Source organism: Hyperolius riggenbachi, chromosome 3 (assembly GCF_040937935.1).
Source record: "Hyperolius riggenbachi isolate aHypRig1 chromosome 3, aHypRig1.pri, whole genome shotgun sequence".
NCBI classification, from domain to species: domain Eukaryota; kingdom Metazoa; phylum Chordata; class Amphibia; order Anura; family Hyperoliidae; genus Hyperolius; species Hyperolius riggenbachi.
Window position 1 is genome coordinate 268,570,600 of NC_090648.1, and position 25,091 is coordinate 268,595,690.

A 25,091-nucleotide genomic window follows, 5' to 3' on the forward strand; every position below is an offset into this window, starting at 1 on the left:
GAATAGATTTCTCATGTAAAAGGGGTTATCAGCTACTGATTGGGATACAGTTCAATTCTTGGTCGGAGTTTCTCTTTAAGGGGAAAAACCTAACATTGATATATTTTGTACTCAATTAGTTCTCTTCTAAGGAGAGATACCTCAAAGGAGTGAATTGGCTAAGTACAAAAGACACTACAGTCCATTTTGGAATCTTCTATCCTCCATTTTGTCAACTCGCTTGCTGTTATTTCTGTCACTGTTCCAAATTGTTTTGAGTGTAGAGGATGATTGTTTGCATCTTTTTATTCTAGTTGCCTTTTCTATCTGTCAGCGGGGAAGCCCATAAACATTAGAGTAATTTATCCAATTTTAGTATCAGTTTTGATCGTTTGGATGTGTGATAAATATCACTATAGAATCACTCATTCACTTGTGGGATTTCTTTAGCCTTTGGTGCATGAGTTTCCAAGGTGCACTTAGGGAGTAGTATCTACTTTTGGTTTAAATGCATATACTGCTCAGCGGAGTCAGTCTGTAAATGCTGTCTCTGCTACAGGATATCCTGTTAATGTTAATTGTATCCTCAATTCTTAGCTGCTTTCTTACTTTTACAGGTAAAACAGTTTGCTCATGAATACAGCTATGATAAACCGCAGGAAAACAAGAGGGGGACTGGACAGAGCTTGGTACAAGCCCAGTTTTAGTTCAGCTGAGTTAGGGGGATTTTTAGTGAGAAAAAGAAAAGGTGATTGTGAGCGACTGAATCTCATTTTAGGTCGTATACTTTGTTTTAATTAAAGACCAAAGTTTTCACGAATATATGAGTGAGGATCACAGACGTAAACTCTTACACAGCAGGCAAGGAATAGACGTATAGCTGCTGAGAAAGTCACTGTATCTCTGTTTAGAGAGATCAGCCTGTATAATTTAGCTGATATAAGCAAGTGAAAAGCTCTGTTCCCACCTGTGTTCCGGATCACATGTACTCAGCGGGAGCGGACAGTGTAGTGTCCACTCCGATGGTCTAGCTGGAGCCCAGGGCAGATGTGCTCCTACATAGGCTACATGGGTGACGGCATCCTACTGCCTGGGATTATCGCTGACTGCACAGAAGTGTAGTCCGTTTGCTGCAACGGATCCCGCGGATCCAATGCAGCAGGACAAGTATGAAAGGCTCTTATTTATAAAATAGTAGCAATTCTCTCAATGAACGCGGCGTAATATTTTGGCACTTTATAAATACAATAAATAAATGAGCGAACAAAACATGTTCTAGTGGTAACACAGCTTTAATCAGGTCTGTCAGCTGTCTTAACTGTGCTGAGGTGTGTTGTCGTTCTATGCTAATATGTATACACTGGCGGTTAACTCTTTCTGTGATCCCAGGATACCAGGAAGTAAATACTGCAGGGTTTTTGTAAGATTTCTGTAAGCTGTGACAGAGAAATGTTTTTCTTTAAAGGTTGCTATGCTGTTCTTTTAGTCATTGTGGCATCGGTGTCTTCTAGTATGTTAGTGGTCAGTTAAAGTGAAAACTTAACAGTAAGGGCGATAATATATTGGCTAGATATATTAGATATGACAAGCTTTTATGCATGTTACATTTTTTATGTATGGAAAGTACAGCAGAAAAGCAATAGTTTAGTGTTATACTTTTGGTGCAGTACTGCCATCTTCTGGTGCAGTATGCAAACGATTAGTTGCAGTGTAGGCCCAATGTACTAGTTTTGTAATATGAGGCTCATGTTTCTTTAGTTTAGCATGTTTAACATAGATAATGTCTTAGAAATTCCTTGAATCTTTTTTGATATTTATTGCTGTGATTGTGTTCATAAGCAAATTTAGTGATGACATTTCACATTATACAGATTACAAAATCCTGAATGGAAGGATTGTTCTAATTCTTACGCTGTCCCATGTGACCTGGAATTATGTGCTTCCCCATCTTCCCCAACACAATTATGTCAAGTGCCTTTGCATCATCTCTTTGTGTCTTGTCAAAAAAACAAATTGGAGCAGACTCTTGGCTAATACACGCATAACTGGAGCCCTGCCTGCCATGCTTGCAAACTAAAAAAAAAAAAAATACCATTATGTTGTCTTCAGTATGTTGAAATCACCCCTTGTGTTTTTGTCACACATACATTTTAATGTCTATCTTTTTTTAAAAAAATGCACCAGATGTTAGGCTTAGCCTTACTGTACCATGGCAGTGCCTAGCGAGGATTTTAAAGGCCAATGTTAAGGTCCGTACCCACCTCGCAAGTCTTCTGACGATTTTCCAGATGACGGGAAATTTTTTTGAGTGTTGCATGGTTGTTTACACGATCTCTGCACATGGGTAAAGGTGCATGACCACGTGACCGTCGCATAGCGTTGCACGGCGGATCAGACCTTTAAGATCCCGATGACTCCTTCGCAAAGTACCGTGGTCGCTTGAAGTCTTGTTGCGCCCGTAGATGGATCGCCACAGCGCTTGTAATCAGGGAGACTGTGCTGGATCCTTCTCCCTTCATCACGAGGTGAGTACTTAGCTTTACAGACCTGCAGCAGCTAGATGTATTTAAAAGAAGTTAAAGGACATGGTTAAATACGTGGTGTATTGTATTTTTGAACAGTAGTATTTGAAAGCCAGTTCTCCTTAACAGAATCTAGGGTAGGTCTCTGGGGGTGTAAAAAAACATGAAGTCAACAGTTATTTAACGTATAATGTATATATTAAACTATTTATAAGTTAGATATAGTTACTCCAGAGCATCCCTAACCTTTTGTCCTCAAGGACTGCCTTCATGCAAGACAAGTTGTTTGTATGAGACAGGAATGTGGAATTGAAGTGTGTAATGGCACAAACTGTGCATAATATATAATTTCATTATTACGATTTTATATTCTCTGATGCCCTTAAAATATGACAATGGGCTCTTCTGCTGTATAAAACAGTTACAGTTGAGCGCTTTGCCTCCAATACATAATAATAAGAATTTGCTTGGTGTGCCCCCTCCACCAGACACCAGCATGATACAACCTGTTACCCCTCAAATAATGTATTGGCTTGGTTCTCCCCAACCCTAGATATCAAGAGGCCTGGTGGTTCCCAACTCCAGATAATGAAGTAACCTGATGTCCTCCACCCCTAGACAAAAGAATGAAATGACCTGGCACCCCCGCCCTTAGATAATGGAGTAGACTTATGCTTCCCATTTCCAGATAACTAAAGTAGGCTGGTGCCTCCCCGTCTTCTAAAATGCAGAGCAGAAGAGTGTGTAGCATGTTTCTCTCATCAGCGGACCCTCCTCTGTCTCTTTCTGGCTATGTTGCATCACCACTTCCTGCCACCATGGGGCGTTGCCGTCATATGCCTGTGGGTCATGGGAACACCAATGCTGCAGATTGCCTTGGAGCTTAGGCAGGCACAAGGAACACCCTGCATGTGAGTTCAGTACCCTCTGCTGTCTACTCTGCATTAGCGCTGCAGCTACTGAGCATACTTGTGTGGCATAACTCGTCTGTGTCCTCTGGATGGCTCTGGTCCATGTTGGGGCTAGAATGTAAAGGCATAGGAAGGCAGTTGTGAAGGGTGGAGACTGTAATGAATGCAGTGGAGATGGGCATGTAAACAATCCTAAGCCCTGCATTTATGATGTGTCCTACGTAATAAAACTCCTGTCCCTGCGCCGTATGTGTCTGGCACATGGGCGGACTTTGGACAGCGGTGGTGGACCGGATGTGTCTCCCTGTCATCATAAAATCATTTATATTGAAAACTGTTCACCCCCCACAAATGCCCCTTTGTCAGTTTAATGTAAGTAAACTAGTGTGGAAAGGCAGTGTAAGGTTACAGAGAAGCTCTTGATACCCTCCTCTTACTGTAATCTGTGTTTCCTGACATGACTGTATGCTGCTGTAGCCTTGCTGGAAATGAGCTAGTACAGTCACTGTCAGCATGCTTGCACTGCTTCCTAAAAGGACTGATTGGGCCTGCTATGGAAGGCTTCTCCTTTTATCGTACAGAATCCTGTTAAAAGTCAGGTTGCTTTAAGAAGGCAGCTCGCCTTATCCTGTGACAGTTGCTGTTTTGAGCTAATCAAAAGCAAGTTGGTGTTCAGAGTGTAAAAATTTAAGATTTTTCTGCCTAAAAGTTTAGAATTAGCTGTTGTGTAGCTTAATTAGAGCAATATGTTATTTAACACGCCTGTAATTTTTGTGGGTGTTCTCAGTCACGTCCTAGGAGGTATTAAGCTGTCCGCATATTACTGTAGTTCTCAGTCCAAGATGACAGATAGTGAGCGAATAATTTAAAAATAGAGATTTGTGTGGGTGACGAGAATCGCTCTAATGCGTTTCTTTCTTTCACTGAAATTTCTGCACAATTTAAGATTAATGCTCGAGTACCATCTTTTTATTGGCTTGCTAATCCTGTTTTGATACAAAAAACACTTTTACTTTAAAGCAGTTTTTCTTATTTATTTACACTGCCCTTGGAAATCTTGATTAGTCTTAGTAGATGAATAAAAAATAAAATGTAAAGTGGGAACACATTGCATGGATGGTTTATATCCTGTTCACTCAAAAAGCTCTTTAGTAAGCGGTAACTCTCTCTCCTGCTTACAGTCACACTGAATCCTGTAAATAAAAATAAATAAAAAGTGCAGTCTGGGAAACTGTGCAACAATGTAACATTTGTTACAAAAACTTGTCAAGGTGGACTACAGTATCCATTTCATCAGATTTTTGGGGCCAGGATTTATAGGATCAATTGTCTGGCATTGATATTTAAAGTAAACCTGGGACGGGGGTAGGAGTAGAGTTTTGTAGTCTTTGAGGTCCCTTGTTGTCCTCCAGTTCCCCTCAGTTCCACTGACTAATCAGAGTTTACCTGGTAGAACTACATTTAATATAAATAACTGCTCTATGTATAGGAATAATTATGGTGACTCACAATGCAGAAATGGACATGAAACTTCTCGTTCATCCAGCACTTTTCAGCATTAGTGGAAGAAGGTATTAGACTCCTACACACTGAATATTTGAGCTACTTATACATTTAGGGCTCGTTTCCACTATCGCGAATCCGCATGCGTCCAACGCATGCAGATTCGCACGTGGTATGCAAGTGAATGGGCCTGTTTCCACTGTTGCGTTGGTGATGTGCGTTTTTTTTGAGCGGTGAAAAAACGCACAAAAGAGCCAAAGAATCCGTCTGAGAGTGGAATGCATGCGAATCGCATGCAATGTATTTAATAGGGAAATCGCATGCGTTTTCCCCATGTGTTTTTTGCCGCGAATTCGCATGCGAATTCGCATAGGTACCGATGTAAATTCACACAGGCAGTGACATGGTTAAAATCGCATATACCCTCACCTATGCGAATTCGCGGCAAAAAACGCACAGGGAATCGCATCCGCATGCGATTTCATCAGCGGTGGAATCCAGACGATTCTGCACCGCAACAGTGGAAACGAGCCCTTAGTGCATAGGAAGCGGCTTTTATTATGGTTCTAAGATCTAACCCCTGCCTCAGTATAAGGGGCACTATGTATCACTGAAGAGATTCTACATTCCTTCAGAGGTCCACATTCTGTAATGGAAATATGGTAAGATAGGAAAAGCCACTGATTTGGCATTACTGGCCTAGCGCTTGCAATCTCCTGGGATAACAAATAGGAATATAGCATGATATAGCTATGTACAAGGGGCATGTGTGCTCTGGGATAAGGCTACCATCACAGGGCCACTGCGTTACCTGCCATAGCAGGAACGCAATGCATGGAATCGGGAAAGTGGCGCTGCAAGTTATCTGCCCACTGCAAGGTATACAGTGAAGAATACAGTAAATGAAAAGTATGCAGCAGTGCGTTAACAGTGCCACATTTCATTATAATGCAATGTATCCGCTGCTTAGTGGACATGGCAAAGGGGTTGCATTGGCGTGCCACAAGCCGTATTACAAAGTGGCTGTTGTGCCGCACTGAAACGAACCACTGTGAACAAGGCCCAAACAGCAGAAGACAGAATTAATGGGCATGGTCTCCCTCCCCTATAGTTGCCTTAGTTTTATGGCATGTACAAGATTATCGGCGGTCTTATACCAAAAAGAGCCCTTGCCTTCCATTCCATTGGGATTATCCCTTACATGTAGCAGCTACAGAGAAGTTAGGAATAACAGGTTTACCAAACCTACCATTAAGTCAATGAGGCCTGTTGCTATAACATTTTGTTTGAACGTTTTTGAGCACTTGAGATTAAAACAGCAAAGCAGAATATTGTTTTACATACAGGCCCTCCACAGACCCTGACATTTGTGTGCTTGTACAAGGTGCAATTATTACTGATAGTTCTGTTTCATTTAAGGCATCTCAATGACCAGTATTTATGCTTGCAAAAAAAAAATCTATGTATCCCCCTTTGATGTTGCATGTATATAGCTGTCTGTTCCAACGTCGTGTGAGCAAACAGGATTGGAGCCCGACAAAGGCTATACAGCTGAAAGCTTGCTCACTCTTATTCTTTTAAGTTGGCCAATACATGGTATCATCCTGATTCAAAACTTCTTGTTATTACTGATAGAAGCACTTTTTCAGGCTGCATTGTTCCTTGTTTGGGAAGTGTGTGCTGGCAGTGTCTATCTGCCCCATCCCACCCAATCATGTATATGCTTCTGGTCACTAGCACATGAAAAAAACCCAGAGGTTGTTGTTTAACCCTTAACCCTCAGCCTGTCATTAGACCATAATTCTAACACACAAATATATGCTAAAACTACTGAATTGAATACAGGAAATTTCATTTCTACCCATTGCATTTATTAAATTACAGATAATGTTCATTTGTACTTTACAAAACATTTTTTTTTTTGTCTCTTCGGGGTTACTTGCATTCCCACATAGATTTGGGTTTCTTGTATTCCCACATAGATTTTGCTTTTTGCACTGTTAATGCATGTACTGGGTTTATTATTTATCCTACAGCAGCTTATGTTGTCAGATTCCCCCACAAGCGTTTCTACTGCAAGACCGCATACCTTGAAGCTGAACATGTGTTTCAAGACCGTGTGCAACCACTGTGTTCAAATACTGGCAAATCTCCTAGCTGGCCTAGTCTGCTCACAGATAACACACGTCTATGCTATCCTTCCAAGCTTCAACAGATGACTGATAGACTAATAATATAGCACAGAATTCTGGCATCTATAACCTGCTCACCATTTGCCAATACATGTTAGCGACGTTCAAGTACTCGTTAATTGGGGTTATGCAACAAACCATATGTATTGGCTAGTGTGTGTATATATGTGTGTGTGTGTGTGTGTTTTAAATAAGAGCATAACTGTGATAGAGAGCGTGATAGCAAAGGTTAGTTTTAGGTGTAGTATGGGAGGGAAGTAGTGTTAGGAGTAGGTAGGGGAGGCGTAATGTGAGAGGTACGGTAAGTTATAGTAGAGTATTGGCAAATGTACCTATATTTTACTATTGCGTGCATCTCGTGCCCATTTTAACATGCAGCGCTTTTAAATAATGCACTTCATGTTCTACTAAATTCTTATTGATTGTACTAAGGTTTTATTGAGTATCAAAATTCTAATTTTCTCTGTTTTTGTTTTTATATATTGTGCACTCTAATTTTTTTTTCTTCCTACTACACAATATATCCTGGATGTCAGATAAACACAAAGCTTTTTCTGTCACCTGCTTTGTAGTGCTTCATAAACATAACATGAACCAGTGACTGACTATTGCCCAAGTGAACGGATTCAAACATTACCAATTATTTCTATAGGAGGTGTTTTTCCGGGCAACTTCCTGTCTAATTAGAGCAGCCCGCAATATGCCTGTGTAAACCTATCCTTACAGCAGACTTGTATTGTACTGTAGCTGTTACAGTACAAATCTATGGAGCTTGAAGTTGCAGCTGGTGTAAGGCCTCATTTACATGGGCATATTCCTGACTGGCTTATATAGCCTGGAAAAAAAGTAGCCTTTAGAATTATCTGGTATCGTGAGTCAATTCATATGGGAAGTCATTTGTAGCATTTGGTTGGTATTGTGTTTTTTTTTGCAGCAGTGGAAAAATGCAGCTTTCAAGCCAAAGCAAATGCAAACAAAACACTGGCTGAACAATTTGGTGGTTTTTTTTTTTGTTTTTTTTTTTATGGTGTCCAGAAGACACAGGAAGTTAGCCCAGTAAATGGAAGCCAAACAGTTTCAAAAACCATTGCTACACAAATGCCACAAAAGAAAAAAAAAAGGTGTTCTCACCAGTGGTTGTTCAGCTGTGGCATCAAACATTAGGCGCATGCCACAGAAATGCCCGTATGAATGAAGTCCAACACAGCAGCGACTCTATTGGATTACATTAGCGGCAGCTGTGCTACAAATTCTGCTGCAAAAAAATCAGTGTACATGTAAAAAAAAGTCTTTACAGCAGAAGAGGAGTAGACTGTGATGTAGAATTAATATAGCAGAAGTATATCATTTTACTTACAGTGAATCTTCATTTCTTTAGGAGCCTCCAAAAGAAGACTTGACTGTTTCTGAAAAGTTTCAGTTGGTTCTTGATGTAGCACAGAAAGCACAGGTTTGTCTTCTTTTACATTTGGTTTTGTCTGCTAGAGGTATGATTTATGCTACTGTAACTGGACTGGGAATTTGATGCATTAAAGAGTCTAAGAATTTTCAAAACATTTCTTTTAAACTGTAATGACGCATTTCCAGACCTGGCAGACAGAAATAAGTATGTGGTTATATCAACCTTTTAGTTAAAGCAGCTATTTTTCAGTAATTTTTTTGGGGCCTGCTGTGTGCTGTAGTGTCTAATTCAGACTATAACAAAATTAAATTAAGGCTAGAAAATACACAATAAAAATTGTTATGCTGCTTTATTAAAATAGATGAGCATAGCGGAGAATGAGAAATCCAGTATCTAAATAAATTAAAAAGAGAGGATAAAATAGATCTCATATTAAGAGCACTCATCTTTCACAAGCTGTTCCTTAAAGTGAACCTGAATGGAGAAATTATTTAATTGTTTTTGCTATATCCTACTGACAAATCTCTGTTACGGTACATTATGATAATCTTTTGGCCTTAATAGTTCCAAGCCTGTGTCTGCAACAAATATCGACACTTGTGGGAGAATTTTTACATTCCATACTTGGGGACTACTCATGTTAATTGCTAGCGGTTTAGACGTGTTTTTTTTTTTTTTTTAAAATCTTCCCATGATGGAGGAAATGGTAATTGGGTGTGTGTGGGGAGTTAGATCCTGGCAGTTCGTTATCTCTTGCGCACCGCGATGCATGCCAGGAGATATCCATGGATGCAAGTACAGCTCTATAGGCGTGGGGGCCAGAGGTGGAGCAACTCATAGGTAAGTAGTCAGGCTCATCCCCCCCCCCCATGGCATTATGGGAGTTTCATTTAGAAAAAACAAATATGACGCTCTGTTGCCTTTGATGTCTACGTGTTATTTTGATGGGACTGCACATTTCCACGGTTTTACAAGCTATACTCTGACTTTTGCAGCAAAGTGTAGTCAGTGTAGCAAGATATCTTCAGTGTTTCCCATGAAAAGATATAATCAAATATTTACAAAAATGGGAGAGGTGTATTTAAATTTTGTGAGATACTGTAAATCAGTGTTCCCTCAACCCAGTCCTCAAGGCCCACCAACAGTGCATGTTTTGTGGCAATCCACAGAGGTGGTTAATCAGCTCTGCTGAGACACTAATTACCTCACCTGTGCAGGTTTTTGTTTTCTTGCAAAAACATGGACTTTTTGTTGGGCCTTGAGGACAGGGTTGGGGAGCTATGCTGTAGATCATATTCTGCTTGACTTCTTTTTACCGAAACGCTTTATTTTGTATTCATTTGCAATACTTTTTTTTAATGCAGAACCTGTTTGGCAAGATGGCAGACATACTGGAAAAAATCAAAAAGTAGGTTTTTGTTTTCTCTACTTTTATTTAATCTGCAGAAGCAACATGGTAATTTCTTACTAATCCATACTTAGTGATTTCTTGTCTTGTTTGCATTTTTCTAGTTTGTTTATGTGGGTCCAACCGGAAATCACTCAGAAATTGTACATCTGCTTATGGGCAGCCTTCATAGCGTCCTGCTTCTGCCCATATAAGGTGATCGGACTCTGTGTAGGTAAGTCTGCATAGGAATGCAGGGGACCACAATTTCCACGGTACCTGGTCAGTGGTCACTTCCTAGCAAGCAGAATAAATCTACTAATGAAGGAAGTGGAGAGCAGAAAGCCTGTCTCTTGGCTTTCCTCTTACAGAGTGTAGTTTGTTGTGAGCTAGTGATCAAAAGTGGTTTGTACTTGGTAATTGCCCAAATTCTACATGTGCATATGTTATGTGTGTAGAGTTACATACCAACTAGTTAAATAGAGTACCCATTACAAATGTATTACTGAGCTGTAAAGTGGACCAATACTGTCCTAGGAAAACTAAAGTATAACCCTTGAATAAATCTATGATCAGATAAATGAACTGCATTGTTTTGTGGTTTCAGTATAAGTTTTGAGTCCTGTCCTGTCAGTTTTAGAAAATTGGCATCAGTTTTGCATGTGAGTCTTTGGATGTGTTCACACATAAATCTGTCCATTTCCAGTTCGGTTCAGTCCTGTCCGACTTGTATCAGTTTTGTATGTGTTTTTATAGGTGTGTTCACACATAAAAGTTGTAAAGATTTCTGGCCCAGTCAGGTAAAACTGATAGAAAACTGATGCAAAACTGATGCATAGGGATGATCGAAATGAGCAAATTCCGTTTCGCCGGAATTGCGGAATTCCACCAGCGGTAAATTCCGTCGCCACAACATTTCCGCGGAATTTAGCGAATTTCCCGCGGAATTCCACATTCCGGCAGAAAAATTAAAGTAGTCGCAAATGAAACCTTGTTTATGCTAAATGGTAGCCCATGGGACATAGTGGCTGCTCTCCCGGTCATTTTATTTATTTATTTATTTTATTTGCAGCAGGAGGTGTCGCTTTAAGCTGTGGGACCTAGCGGTGGTCCCATGGCGGTCATTTTGGCGCCGCAGGAGGTGTCGCATAACCTATGGGACCTGGCGGTGGTTCCATGGGGGTCATTTTGGCGCTGCAGGAGGTGTCGCGTAAGCTATGGGACCTGGCGGTGGTTCCATGGCGGTCATTTTGGCGCCGCAGGAGGTGTCACGTAAGCTTTGGGACCTGGCGGTGGTCCCATGGCGGTGGTTTTTGCACCGCAGGAGCTTTGGGACCTATACAATATGGTCGGGATAGGTGAGATAGCTAGGGAGCTGGTTGCTAACATAGGATTGATTGTTTTTTGTTAACACTGTAATTGGTGCTGAAATAATTCCGATTTTCATACAGAAATCCATTTGGGTGGTTTTTGTAAGCCTCTGATTGGTACAGAAATTCGATTTTCATGAAGAAATCCTGTTGTTTTCACTTTAAACTTCTTCTAGGGGCTACCTTGTGATTGGCTAACAAAATTCCGCATTCCGCCGGAGTTACGCATTGTTCCGCGAAATTTCTGCTATAGTGCTATGGCAATTCCGTTCCGACAGAACGGAATCGCCAAATTCCGGCCGGAATCGTGGAAAACTGAATTCCGCAGAACGCGGTGAGCATCCCTATGCATAACTGACAGGACATGCCAGTGCTGTACCGGAAATGTGCAGATTGATGTGTGAACCAGGCCTAATGGGTTGTTCTGTTAGGAGTTTTGAGTAGGATCTTTTGGCTAGTGAACTATGCCATGCATGTGCCTTGGCACCTGGTGCTGCTGTATACATAGTTTACATGCTACAGATAGACATCCCTCTCTCACAATTTTTGCCTTAGCAGTGTTCAGATGCAGAATCCAATGGCACATTATGTTAATTAAATGGACTATTTCTTAGCAAAAGAATATTGTTCATAAATATATAAATTGCTTTTACGACAGAGTACATACTATTTTACCCTTAATTTCTTTAAGATTTTTATACATCTATCTAACATTCCTGTCCTCTAACCTGTTGCATGCCCAAGGGCACTTATTTACTTGTATATTTGTGATATGAAGGCACAATATCTATATATTATTGGAACGCAAGTGATAGGTTGGTGTACAGCTCTGTGACATGCTGCACTACTGTACATGTAAATTTTAATGTTAGTTAAGAGGTTTTAGGGATTTGTATTGGAATAGTGTTGTTACTTACCCATATCTCCATATCTTTATTTTGTTACAGGACTATATGCAGGCATTAAGTTCTTCCTCATAGACTTTGTTTTCAAGCGCTGTCCGAGACTTCGAGCCAAGTATGACACTCCTTACATCATCTGGACAAACCTCCCCACAGACCCTCAGCTTAAGGAGCGAACAAACGCCACCGTGTCCAGAAGGGTAAGCTTTTAGCTATATAGCTTGGAATTAGGTGGATTTGTTAGTTCTACAAGCATAAGATGCCATTAGTCTTCAATCTAATGCTAGCCAAAGTGCTATTTTTTTTTTTTATAATTTAAAAATTATATTTAGCTGACGGTTTTTGTCATGCTATCCTTAAGAGTTTGAAAATGAGCTACACAAGTAAATAGAAAAAAGGGGCCTGGGTAACATTTCACACAGAATCTGGGAAAACAGGCATCCATTTTGTGTGCACAAGTACATTTTGCATGCGTTTTCTAAGTAACCGTGCATGTGCCATTGTTTGCCCAATTTTCTCAAATGTCCCTGCTGTCCAAGTGTGGCATTATTGCTTAAGTTTCTTTTGCTAAATTTTCCTTTTATGTGTGTATGTATACAGTATATATATTTTTTTATTTGCCGTATTTATGTATTAACTGTCCTTTGTAAAATGAATGGAAACATCCAGTTGCTTTCAAAAGGGCTTATCTGCCATCTGTCCTGTGACACAGGGAGAGATCAGATTACAGTTTCTAATTGGACACAAATGAGGGGAATTTGACTGGCTAAGCTCTCTACATACAGGGTGCATTTCTCTCTGTCCTGTGCAAGAGTTCAGGTCCACTTTAAGTGATAGTTTTATCATAAAAATTCAAAACTTACGTAGCCCTATGTGATAAAGTAATCTGCCCACCACCCTTGTTAAATCATGAAGTCACTGTGGTGATTAGCATATTTTTGGAAAGCGAAGTTGAATTTTACTGGCTATACCTAGGCATGGTTACTGCCATATTTGTTGAATCAAGAGATTACTTAAATAGAAGGAAATGTTCTGCTGTAATCTAAAGAAGTTCAGGAACAGATTAGAAACAAAGTAACAAAGTACATCTGTCAGTCTGCAAAGTTACAAATCCATTTCTAAAGCTTTGGGACTCAAGCAAACCACATTGAGTCATTACCCCAGAAAATACAGGAACTACTGAAAGAACTACAGGCCTCATTTGCTTCCGCTAAAGAGGAATGTTACAAGCCATAAAACTCTTGCCTACTGGCAGAAAAACAAAATTGTGTGTGTGTGTAAGTGTATAAAAACGGGCTCTAGGTAGTGATACCGCATCACTGTCGCCAGTCAGTATGCGCACCCACCGCGCGCGCACACAGCCGCCCTGCTCCCTGGCCTCCCATCCCAACGGCTGTCTGTACTATGTACATGTGCAGTACAAAAAATTTTTTCTCTGACTGAGAACTGGGCTTGAAATATCAGTCATTTTATACTGCATGCCATTCAACAGATATCTATGATCGACTGTTGGTCAGGACATCCCTAGGTACAATCTATATTGCGTTTTACTTTAGAAGGGAACTTTTTGTAACCGGTTAATACTAAAAGCCCGTCATAAGCTAAGGGATCCTCCTGGGTGAGTCAGGATGCATTACTGTCTCTTATTCAGGAGGCTATACGCAGGAAACTGAGGGATGGGATGGAGGAAGAGAATTCAGCCTCACACTCTGTTTATGCAACATGTGTACCAGCATTGTTACCATATATGTTCAGCATTCTGCTTGCTAGTGTGTGCTACTTAGTGCTTGCCTTTTAGTATTTGGAGGTATATGTGAACATGTCAAAGAACTGTAGTTTTTTCCTACCCTTTATCACTGCATTTCTTCACTATAGAGCATGTTTTATGTATTGTGGTGTGGATGTATTGTATAAACCCATTGAAAAGAGTTATGTGCTTTGCCAGTTATTCTTTTTCCTCCTTTTTCATGATTTCCTCCTGGTTTATTAGAGCCACAAGCATCAATTCTTCATAGTAGCCGTGCATTCTGTCGTGTTGTGTACATGCTTTTGCTCAATTTCTGTGTGTAATGTGTGAATTATAATGTAAACAAGCAGTCACCTTTTCTTTTGTCACTGTCACATATGTGTTTGTTTCCTTTTCTGCTAGCTGTCAGGGCATGACAAGGTATGGATCTTGGAGTGCAAATCTTTTTTTTTTTTTTTTTTTGGCATCTTGTGTAAAATTAACAGCTTAACTAGTTTCTTACATGGACCTTTTTGATCTGTGTGTTTTCACTTAAACTTGCGTTGCTCAATCCTAAACTTTTTTTTTTTCTACATCCGTACTAACTCCTGTTTGATTTGTAGCACTGTCCTGAGTGTCTCTGTCTTCCAGTCATAGTAGCATGTCCTATAAGTAGATTCCATTGACTAGCATGTTTCTGTTCTCAGAGGTGATGTTTGCTGCCTGAGGTAAGTGGTGCCACAGAGAATACGGTTGTATGTGGTAAATACTACTGCCGCGCTCACAATTACTGCACTGTACCAAACCATGGTCCATTGTGGGCACGGGATTGACAATGACATTTGTGCAGCTGATAAATGGGTACAGAAGAAATGGACACATGTGAATTGGCCTGGAGACATTTCTTGGTACTTTTTACAGTTGGGTGTAATACAGTGGAGTCTCAGTTATCCAGCACCAAAGGGGATTGGCTTATGCCAAATAAGTGTGTTTTCTGGTTACTTGAGACCCAATGTTAAAATATAGGCTTAGCTAATACAGTACTGTACCCCACTCTATATACATACCATGCAATCTGTATTTATTTTGTTTCACTATTAAAGTTTATTGAAACGGATTTGCAAAACAAGATACAAAACAGCTTGACTGACAGGTCTTTCAAAACGGTATATGCAAAATACAGCAATAAGTCAACGTCACATCTGAATAGCCAAAAAGTATATGTAGACAAGGTTGCTTAAAATAACAGGTGTCAACATTTGAGGTTAAGAGAACAGGTACATGAGGTAGCGCCACCATAGGGGTTAACTAGCGTATATAAGACCAGCAATCTGTATTTATTGTTAAAGTACTGTAACTGAAAGTATAATAACCTTGGGGGAGCCATGGAACCCACTCTTTATGCTCAGCAGAGCCCACAAACAGCCTAAGAAGTTGTCCTTCACCACTGTGAGTACTGCTGGTCATTTGTTCTGGTTAGATGAGACTTCTGGTAGAGTTCTGGATAACTGTGACTCAACTGAAGTAAGCAAAGTTAGTTGGTCCTGCTATAGGAGCTCAAGCATTTAGCCATTTAAGTCTCCTTCTGAGGCCTATTCAGACTTGCATAATGTATTGAATCACCAGCCTTTGGCTAAGACCTCACTGATAAACCAATATTGCTATATTCAGTCGTAAGTATGTTGGTTGCTAATGGCTCTGCATACTCTATACTATAGTTTGCTATGAGAAACGTTGCAGCAGCCTTCTCATATGTACAGCATCGCCTGCACAACTGTGTTTATGCATACAGGACTTATGGTTAATGTTCTCACAATTTTACAGAGTATTCAAACTATTTAGTGCTTTGAAAACTGACTGAATGAATGAGTCCCTTGAGTGCATTTTGATATAGCAACACGCATGCAGTTTCACAGTAGGAGTGCAGAGAAGTATGAACACGGCCAAAGCTTCAGCAAATAACCATTACTGATTACATGTAATTGGGTAAACTGGGTAACATGCAGTTGGCTGTACAATAATTAGCATGGATCTGATATACTGAGAAGCAACACATACATTTGACTGCAGGAGGATGTTCCACCATGTACATTCACAGGGTGCAACTGTGTTGTACTGCTTACTATGATTGCAAAACTGCACTTCTCACTTGTGTATCCTCTTTGAGGGGAATTATTTACTTCAAGTCCCAAAGATCACATCATTAACTGTAAGGCATCTGTCCTAGACTGTGAGAGTGGAGTGCTGCTTAATATCTATTACCCCCCCCCCCCCCCCCCCCAAAGAATGAAGTCAATTACGTCTATACTCCTTGAGTTTTAATTGCGTTGCATGACGTTATGGAAGGGCATGTGTAAGTTAGGCTGCATCAGGCCTGCTTTGAGTTGTGAAATCATGCTACTTCTTGGCTTTCCCTATTTCTATCACACATTCATGGCATCGTTTTTTAATAAGGGCCCCTGCGTTTTGAGTCTCTGGAGCCATGCTGTGTATGTGCCTGCATTGTTGTGGCTGTCTGATGAATAGCGACGATCAATAAGATGCTGATTTTCTGGGTTGAGGGAAATGTTGTGGCACTTTGTATGTAGCATGGAACTTGACCGATACAAATCAGCAGAAGCTGCTTTTGATTGGCCAACACTGGCTGGGATAAGCTTGTATTTACAACTACACTGCGCTTGGTGCTCATTTCAGGTTGCACAGGTAAAAGGCACACTACATTATTACTCTAAAAGGTATAAATTGTAAACGTTATCCCAAATCAGTGACTTGTTAGGGCAGAGTATTTTGGGTCCATGTCCTGAATATCCAGCATGGTGCCTTGATCCTTAGTAGCCTAAATAGTGCTACTTAGCATGTGCAGGCAGGACGCGATGCACTGAGCCAGTCTGACAGTTTGATTATGAGGAGTAATAAGTACTGTAGGACATCACCCAGCAATGGTGTCATAGTCTGGCCTCAACTGCAGACTGGGAGGCTAGTGGCTGCTGCATGCAAGTGAGCTTGAAGAGGAGGATGGTGTGTTTTCTTTCTTTTTTTTTTTTTTTTTTCCCCCAAAGCAAAGGGAGTTACACACTAATTTTGAAGTTAAGATGTTTTTATGCCTAATTATTTAGGGATACATTGTTATTCTATGGGGTTACACACTCCCTAATTATATTGGGGGGCCATGTGCTGCTTAATTTTGTTTGTGTAGACATAGTGTATAAATATATTCTTAAGTTTAAAGAGAAATGCGGTTAGTGGGGGGATCGACTCCCTCATTATGGGGTACATTCTTTCTTATTACGTTGTGTAGGGATACACACTACCTAATAATTCGAGGACTTACTGCCGAATTATGTTTGGGGACATGCTACCTAATTATATTTGTGGGGCACATGCTACTTATGCTACCTCATATTGTTGGGGGGGGGGCTGCCTCATTATGGGGTACGTTCTTCCTAATTATGTAAGAAAAGGAGACCGAGAGCCCAATATAGTGTAGTATTTGTTATAACAGTGGCGTAGATAAGAGTACAAGAGATATACTCGCAAACCAGGGTTACCTCCAGGCAACCACTGTATAGGCAGGTGAGGATATTTTCCTGTCCCCACTCAGGATTAAAAAGTCGCACCCTGTAGATAGGAAAAAGGGGTAATCCCCCTCAACCAGGGTGGATGATAATGCAACGCAGAAGGAACAGAGGCGCCAAAGGAATAAGATCACAATCTTAAAAACATATAAAAATTGCTTGGGGGACAGTGGTGGGCTTACCCCCTATAAGCAGACACTGGAAAATGTCTATCTCAAAAATAGATTTTTTTATTGGTACACTCCAAGGGGGCTGCAACGCGTTTCACAGGCGTAGACCCGCTTCCTCAGGCAATAACAATAGGAGTACACAACCGTATCAGGTTCAGGATACACTGAGAGGTGCCAAGTGTATCCTGAACCTGATACTGTTGTGTACTCCTATTGTTATTGCCTGAGGAAGCGGGTCTACACCTGCGAAACGCGTTGCAGCCCCCTTGGAGTGTACCAATAAAAATCTATTTTTGAAATAGACATTTTCCAGTGTCTGCTTATAGGGGGTAAGCCTACCACTGCCCCCCAAGCAATTTTTATATGTTTTTAAGATTGTGATCTTATTCCTTTGGCGCCTCTATTCCTTCTGCGTTCTTCCTAATTATGTTGTGTGGGGTTTCACACTGCCTAATTATATTTGGGGGACATGCTACCTAACTATATGTGGGGGGGGGTGGGGGGAATTATTATTACTATTATTATTCGTATTGATTTATAAAGCACCATCATATTCTATGGTACTGACACATGTTGCTTAATTTTGTTGTTTTGTGTAGATATAGTGTACAAAAAAATGATTTAATGAGACCTGCTATCTCATACTGGGAAAACACTAAATTACTTATGCTTTTTTGAAAATTAAGGTGTCTTTGTTACACCTTAACCTGCTTCGAATCATGCGTCGTTAAATGTACCCTGTTATGTATGTTTAATCCTGTCTTGCACACAGGGTAATGCAACAGCAATGAAAGTCTATGGGGCCTAGCACACTAACTACGTCATGTTGCATCGGAAGTGCCCAATTCACCTCCGAGGCAAACTTAACAGCACGTTACTTCCGCAGTGGAGGAAGTAATGGAAGTCAATGGGCAATGCATACATTTTAAATAAGACTGTAAAGCCGGGAATCCCAGTGATGTGGAGCATGGCACTGCAAAGCTATGGCCAGGTGTAAAACTGACCTTTGAGATCTGTACAGTCTTGTATTAAGGGAGTTAATTTAGTGTTTCTCAAACTTGGGTAGCTGAAGGTGCGCCTGAGATCAAGTCACCGCCTGATGGTAAGAGACAGCTACGTAGGAAATCATTTACAGTGCATTTTAGTTCTCACATCTGATTACACGTGTTTGGGATGTTAGTTTTCATCACAGTGCTCCTTAAAACAAGATGACATATATACCATAGCCAGCTATTTGTTCTCAGCTATACTGTTGTGTATACTGTATATACAGTGCTGATACTGAGGGGGATATTTATTAAGAGTGTCTGAGACAAAATAGTGGTAGGTTTTTAGAAATCCATACAGCATTGTCTCAGACATCCTAAGAAATCACTAAATAGTGCAGATTCCTTCTTAAATTGTTAAGAATAGGAGAAGTTAGGAAGGTCTCTCATGCAGTGCAGTTTGTGAGGGAAATGACTGTTGCTGAGGTAACCAACACACCTGCTGTCAGCCAGGCTCTGAGGGCCAGATTTATCAAGAGTGTCAGACAAAATATTGGTAGGTTTTTAGAAATCCATGCAGAACTGTCTCAGGCATCTTAAAGTGAACCAGAGACTAAGTACCCTCATGTATTTTACCATATATATCAGTGGGAACATTAGAGAAAAAACCTACCCTGATCTGTTTCATTCTTCTCTGCTCAGCCTGCTTGTTATCAGCCCTGATAAAATCCCGACTGAGCATTCAGTCTGGCTTTGCTCCGGAATCATTATAGCTGAGTCTGTCTTCTCTGATGTCTTTTCAAGCCCAAGTCTGCCCCCTTCTGGCTCTGCTATAATGACTCAGCTATAATGATTCCTGAGCAAAGCCAGACTGAATTCTCAGTCAGGGATTTCATCAGGGCGGATAACAAGCAGGCTGTGCAGTGAAGAATAAAACCGAGAGCAAGGTAGGTCTCTATAGTTCCCACTGATATATATATATATATAGTAAAATAGATGAGGGTGCTTCGTCTCTGGTTCACTTTAAGAAATCATTAGATACTGCAGATTCCTTCTAAAACTGTTGTATAATAGGAGGAGCTAGGAAGGTATCTCAGACAGTGTAGTGTGTGAGAGGAATTGCTGTTACTGAGGTAACCAACACACCTGCTGTATTGATAGCAGCAGGCTCTGAGGAGGAATTCAGCAGGGGGGAGGAGCACATCACAAATCATGTATAGCTTGCACTCTGCAATCATGTCTAGCCTGCATTTCTACATCTGTAGAACTGCTATCAAGCACTTCTTAATCTGTGCCAGTTTAGGGATGGATTTGCACTTTTCTTAACTGTAGTTCAGCTCTAGAAATTTATGCTAAATTGCCACTATTACCTAGGATTTAAGAAGGTTCTTATCATGCAGAACTGTTCTTCCTGCTGGTTAGAACAGATTAAGAAGAAAAAACTGTCGGTAAGGCGTTGATAAATCTCTCCCCGAGTGAGGGGGGAGGAGCCCTTCACAAATCACATCTAGCCTGCACTATCTGGAAAACTGCTATGAAGCACTTCTTAATCTGCAGCAGTTTAGGGATGGATTTGCACTTTTCTTAACTATAGGGTAGCTCTAGAAATCCACGGTAGACTGTCACTATTACGTAGGATTTGAGAAGTTTCTTCTTATCATGCAGAACAGTTCCTCTGCTGGTTAGAACAGTTTTAGAAGAAAAAACTGTTGGTAATGATTTGATAAATCATTCAAAATAAAAATGATAGCGGAGTTGTGTACTTCGGGTAAATGATGCAAGAGATATGATTGGAGAGCAGGACCGTGGGGGAGGGGAGGGGTTACTGGTGGCAGCTAATGGATTAACATACAGAGCAAAGATAAATCAGTACACATGTTGTGCTTCATTTCAGATACAGACAGTGTCCTCAAGAAGTAATGTGACGACAGGAGCACCACAAGGGTTAAGCAGAGAGGAGGAGGGAGGCCGGTACCACAGCACAAAAAAAAGCAGTTTCCAGGAGGTCTTCAATCTGGGTGAAATGGAGAGACCTTTGCCAGGTAAGTGATTATAAAGTGCAATAGAGCTTCTCCAATCAAAGCCAAAGACCTAAACACGGTCAGCTTGTAGTTGTATGATATACATGGTGGTCAGGTCATGGCTGACAATTGTGCTTGGTAACAGGAAAAACATACAGGATCTGGGTACTGCATCCAAAATCCAAAAGATAAACAAAATTCTGTGCACTGCTCTAGGTCAAATAGGCCTGTATAGCAGCAGGAAATTATAATACAGCAATTAAATTATAACTTTAAAGCACCGCTGAATTGTGGAAAAAACACGTTTGAACTAAGCCCATGGAGGGCCAGATTACCTTTTCCAAAGAAGGCTGGTGCGCCTTGGTGTCTTCAGGTTCACACCTGCTCCCCATGCTCTATCCTTTTCACTCCCCATCCTCCTGAAAGTTGTGCCAAGCAATCTCCTCCAAGCCTCCCAGTGCTGTGTGTTGTCTTCAGGGTCCCTCCCATTCCCTGTCCCTCTTATGGTGGCCACTAATGATCCAATTTTTTTCATCCAATCTTACCAATTCTATGTAATAGAAGGGAACTGCCTAAATTATCCATTCCATATATTCACTCTTGTACTACATACGAGGGACAGGGAATACCTCTTGATGCTGCTTGTCTTTTCAGGAGTCAGGACCCACTAAGTATTTGGTTGGATGCCTCCATCCAATATCTTTCCACAAGTTCCGACCAGTGGTGCTGAGCAATTCTGAGCTGCACATGCACGGTGAAAGAAAGCGCTCTTGGATGAGTCCTTACTTAGACTGTGCACGAGTGGTTTGGAACTCGCACCTCTACAGGTCTGATTCGCAGGGTTGCCTGGCTATGCAGGAAATTATTTAATCCTCCGTGGGCTACATTCAATTTTTTCCCGGTTCAGGGGTACTTATGGTAAATCGGTCTTCTACAATATGTTTTTAAATGATTTTCACTTTTTGTGAAAGTTATTTCACGTAAACAGTGAGGTTTCATCATAAGCGTAAAGAAAACATGTAATAAAAAAAGTGCTTATGGGGGTACTTAACTTGGGAGCGGGAAGCCTCTGGATCCTATTGAGGCTTCTACCGTCCTACTCTCGGCTTGGGATAAGGCGGAAATAGCTGATCCCAGCCGGGCCTGCTCTACTGTGCAGGCGCAAGAAGTTGTCTGCACAGTAGAGCGGACCGGACTGGGATCGGCTATTTCCGCCTTATCGTGAGCCGAGAGCCGCTATTGCGCCTGCGCTGGAGCTGGGGAAGGTAAACTTTGCAGGCGCCACAACTGACATATTGTCGGCTGTGGCATCGGAGGGGCCTGTATGACCCAAGACCAATTCTTTGTACAACCCCTGCACTTGGCAAAATGATTATGATATTACCCTAGATCAGAAACCCACTGTATTGTCAGTATTTAGTCTTGACAATAGATGACTCCACAGTGGTAGGGTTTGTTTTTTTTTCTTTTTTTTAAATGTTTTTTGTAGGTACATATTCAATTAGCTGTATGATACAGACCGCTTAAATGCCTGTATGTGACTAATAGACTTGTCCTTTTACTTGTAGTCTGTGAAAACGGATGGCGTTGCTGCTTGATTAACAGAGATCGGAAAATGCCGACCGACTACATAAGAAATGGTGTGCTTTATGTTACTGAAAAGTGAGTGTTTTACACTGAAAAATTGCCACCCCTAAACAAAGCAGGACATGCAAGCACATAGAGACACTGGGCACACAGGGGAGTGATGCTGGTACAATACTGATCCGATGGGTGAGCACATATCTGCTGCTGGTGAAGCAGTTGGGTAAATGCATTTCTGCTGTACATTCAGTAGCATTCAGTGTTTTTTTGTTTTTGATTTTTTTTTGTTTTGTTTTGTTTTTTTAGATCAGTGTTAACTGATGTTAAAAGCTACATTCACGCAATAGATGTGTGTTGCTGGAAACGATCACTCATGAGCCAGCAATAATGGCTCATGATTGTTTCAGGTGACAATCTGATGTAGACAGGCAGCCTCTGCTCCAGCAACCCCCAGTGTTAGACACCTTTAGCTGATTGCTATTTTGTTTTCTCACATCTGCGGATGTGATGCCTCCCCTCTTCCTCTCCATAGGACAGTACATGCTGCTCTGCAGGTATCGGAGTAAGCACAGTCATTGTTGGAATGCTGTCCTGTGCAGTGATCATGATTCATGAACAATTGTATGTAGTACTAGTAACTAAAGGTTAACCTCTATACATGGCTTTAGAGATAGATTTAGCAGTTAATGGGCAGTTTCCGCTTGTGGATTTTGACACCTGCTCTATTCTTCCATGAATAGGACATGAATTATTACTATTCTTTGATGGTACAACATCCGTGTTACATGAACTTAGCAGAGCTCAGGGAAGCCGCTTTGGTCAGCACTGGAGTGGAGTAAGGGGAAAAACCACTGTAAGGGTTTCTGTTACAAGGGTGAAAAGGGATAATTTGCATATTCAGTAGTGGTGCACTGTGGGTAACCACAAATGTTCACTTATAGCTGAATTATCGCAAATTTTCTTCTGCTTTACGAAGGCAAATTCCACCTAGCATTGCTTATTAGTTGGAGGGCTTTTTGGTCTCTTTTATCCCCTTATACATTCCTAGTGGTTTGGGTCACCCTGAGCTGCTTGGTTATTCTGTGTCCCAAATAGATATGTGTTTTCGTTCACTTCCTGTTTTTTGTGACTCCCGTGACTTTCACATAAATAAGAGAAATTTGCGCAACAGGGTCATTGCAGTCAAAATCTGATTACTTTGCTCCAATGATGATCACACGCTTTAAGTGTCAGCAGCAAACACATCAGTGACCAGCAGTTACCCTCATTCAGTTTATTGGCACTGAAAACTCCTAGTAGCAACGTGTTTTCAGTGTTATGCCGGCGGCATAATCAAACCACAGAAACGTCCCATGTATTCCTGGCATTAGAGAGCCAAGAATGCGAGGAATAGCAGCACTGTAGATTAGCTGTAACTGCCATTGACATTTCTGGAGAATAAATATTCTAATAACTTCATGTGTCTGTTTTAGCTACTTATGCTTTGAAAGTTCAAAATCTGGATCATCAAAGAGGAACAAAGTGATAAAACTTACTGAAATTACAGACATCCAAAAGGTTTGTATTCTCATTTAATTCAACTGTGTTCTGAAGAAAGTTAATTGCTTTTGTAAATCGGTTCTTCCATTTCTCTTCACTTGTGTAACTTCTGCACAGCCGCACAAGTTTTCTATCCTCTGACTAGCTTTCAGGATCACTGCACTAGTTTGCTAACCCTTGCAATGAAAAAAAAAAATAATTACAAGCAGGTTCTAGCTAGAATTGACACTATATGTATACCTGTAGCCCATAATGCCTCATGTCACTTCAGAGTGCCTTTAAAGCGGACCTGAACTCAGCACTTCGTCTCTGCTCTTAAAAAAATAACCAACATCATAATAACCTTTTAAAGAAAAACACTTATTTTTTACAGTGGATATCCTGCAATAAATCTGCAGTGTGTCTACTTTGCCTGCTTCCATGGAAGCAGACAAAGGGTTAACATCCTGTGTTTACAAATTAGCTGCTCTGCAGAGGCTGCTAAAATTCCTTTGCTGACACAGCAGAGAGATCCAGTTACAGTTGTGATTATGCACAAATGAGGGGGAATTAGACAGGCTAAAGTACATACAGGGTGTATTCCTCTGTTTTCCTTCTGTCCTGTGTCAGAGTTCAGGTCCACTTTATTGTATGGCTATCTAGTGGTAAATTTGATGCAAGATAATGCATTAATGCTAAATAATTGATGAAGAGGACTATTGTAACTGTTCACTGTGTAGCAAAAGAAAGACTCTGGACACACTCTCTCCTTGCAACAAATGCGTTATTCAGCCACGGTGTAATGAATACAGGGCACAAACAGTACTGTGCTGCAGGCTGGTGGGTGCTGGGAAATACGTCACAATCTAACAGCCATTTCCCGTCTGTCTCACAGTACCGTTTGTTCTCTGCGTTTGTTACATTGTGGCACAGTATAATGTGTTTATTGTAAGGACAGTCCTGCTAAACAGAGAGTAATTCCTCTTACATTCATTCATGCGGCACACTGTGGGCATATAAAAGAAAGAGGCTTCTTCTGCAAAGTGTCTGTGCTGCCATACAGGTTCTCTGCTGTCCCTGTGAGTTAGTACCTTATGGCCCATACTCACGGGCTACAATTGTCGCCGCAACACGCGGCACGCGCGTGTTGCGGCGACAGGTCGCCCATGAGTATGGGCCGTTGCACGCGCGCGCACCCCGAACCATCGCTCGTCGCTGCTGTCGCCGGGCGATTGGCGCTGTCAATCGCCTGGCGACAGTTGCCGCCGCAGCTGTCGCTAGTCCGCGTGAGTATGCGGACTAGCGATAGCAACCTCTTACTCCAATACGGCGCTTCCGGTGGC

General features: G+C 41.1%; 1 protein-coding gene across 2 annotated transcripts in view; it reads left to right on the plus strand.

Moving 5' to 3' along the window:
- GRAMD4 (GRAM domain containing 4) overlaps positions 1-25,091 on the plus strand; it is a 157,985-nt gene that overhangs the window by 127,921 nt on the left and 4,973 nt on the right. For both annotated transcript variants that reach the window (XM_068276318.1, XM_068276319.1), the window contains 7 exons: positions 8,486-8,557; positions 9,874-9,917; positions 10,022-10,131; positions 12,214-12,368; positions 20,520-20,667; positions 22,215-22,308; positions 23,703-23,787. In XM_068276318.1, coding sequence (XP_068132419.1) covers positions 8,486-8,557; positions 9,874-9,917; positions 10,022-10,131; positions 12,214-12,368; positions 20,520-20,667; positions 22,215-22,308; positions 23,703-23,787 — 708 coding nt within the window. The remainder of the gene's footprint in view (positions 1-8,485; positions 8,558-9,873; positions 9,918-10,021; positions 10,132-12,213; positions 12,369-20,519; positions 20,668-22,214; positions 22,309-23,702; positions 23,788-25,091) is intronic.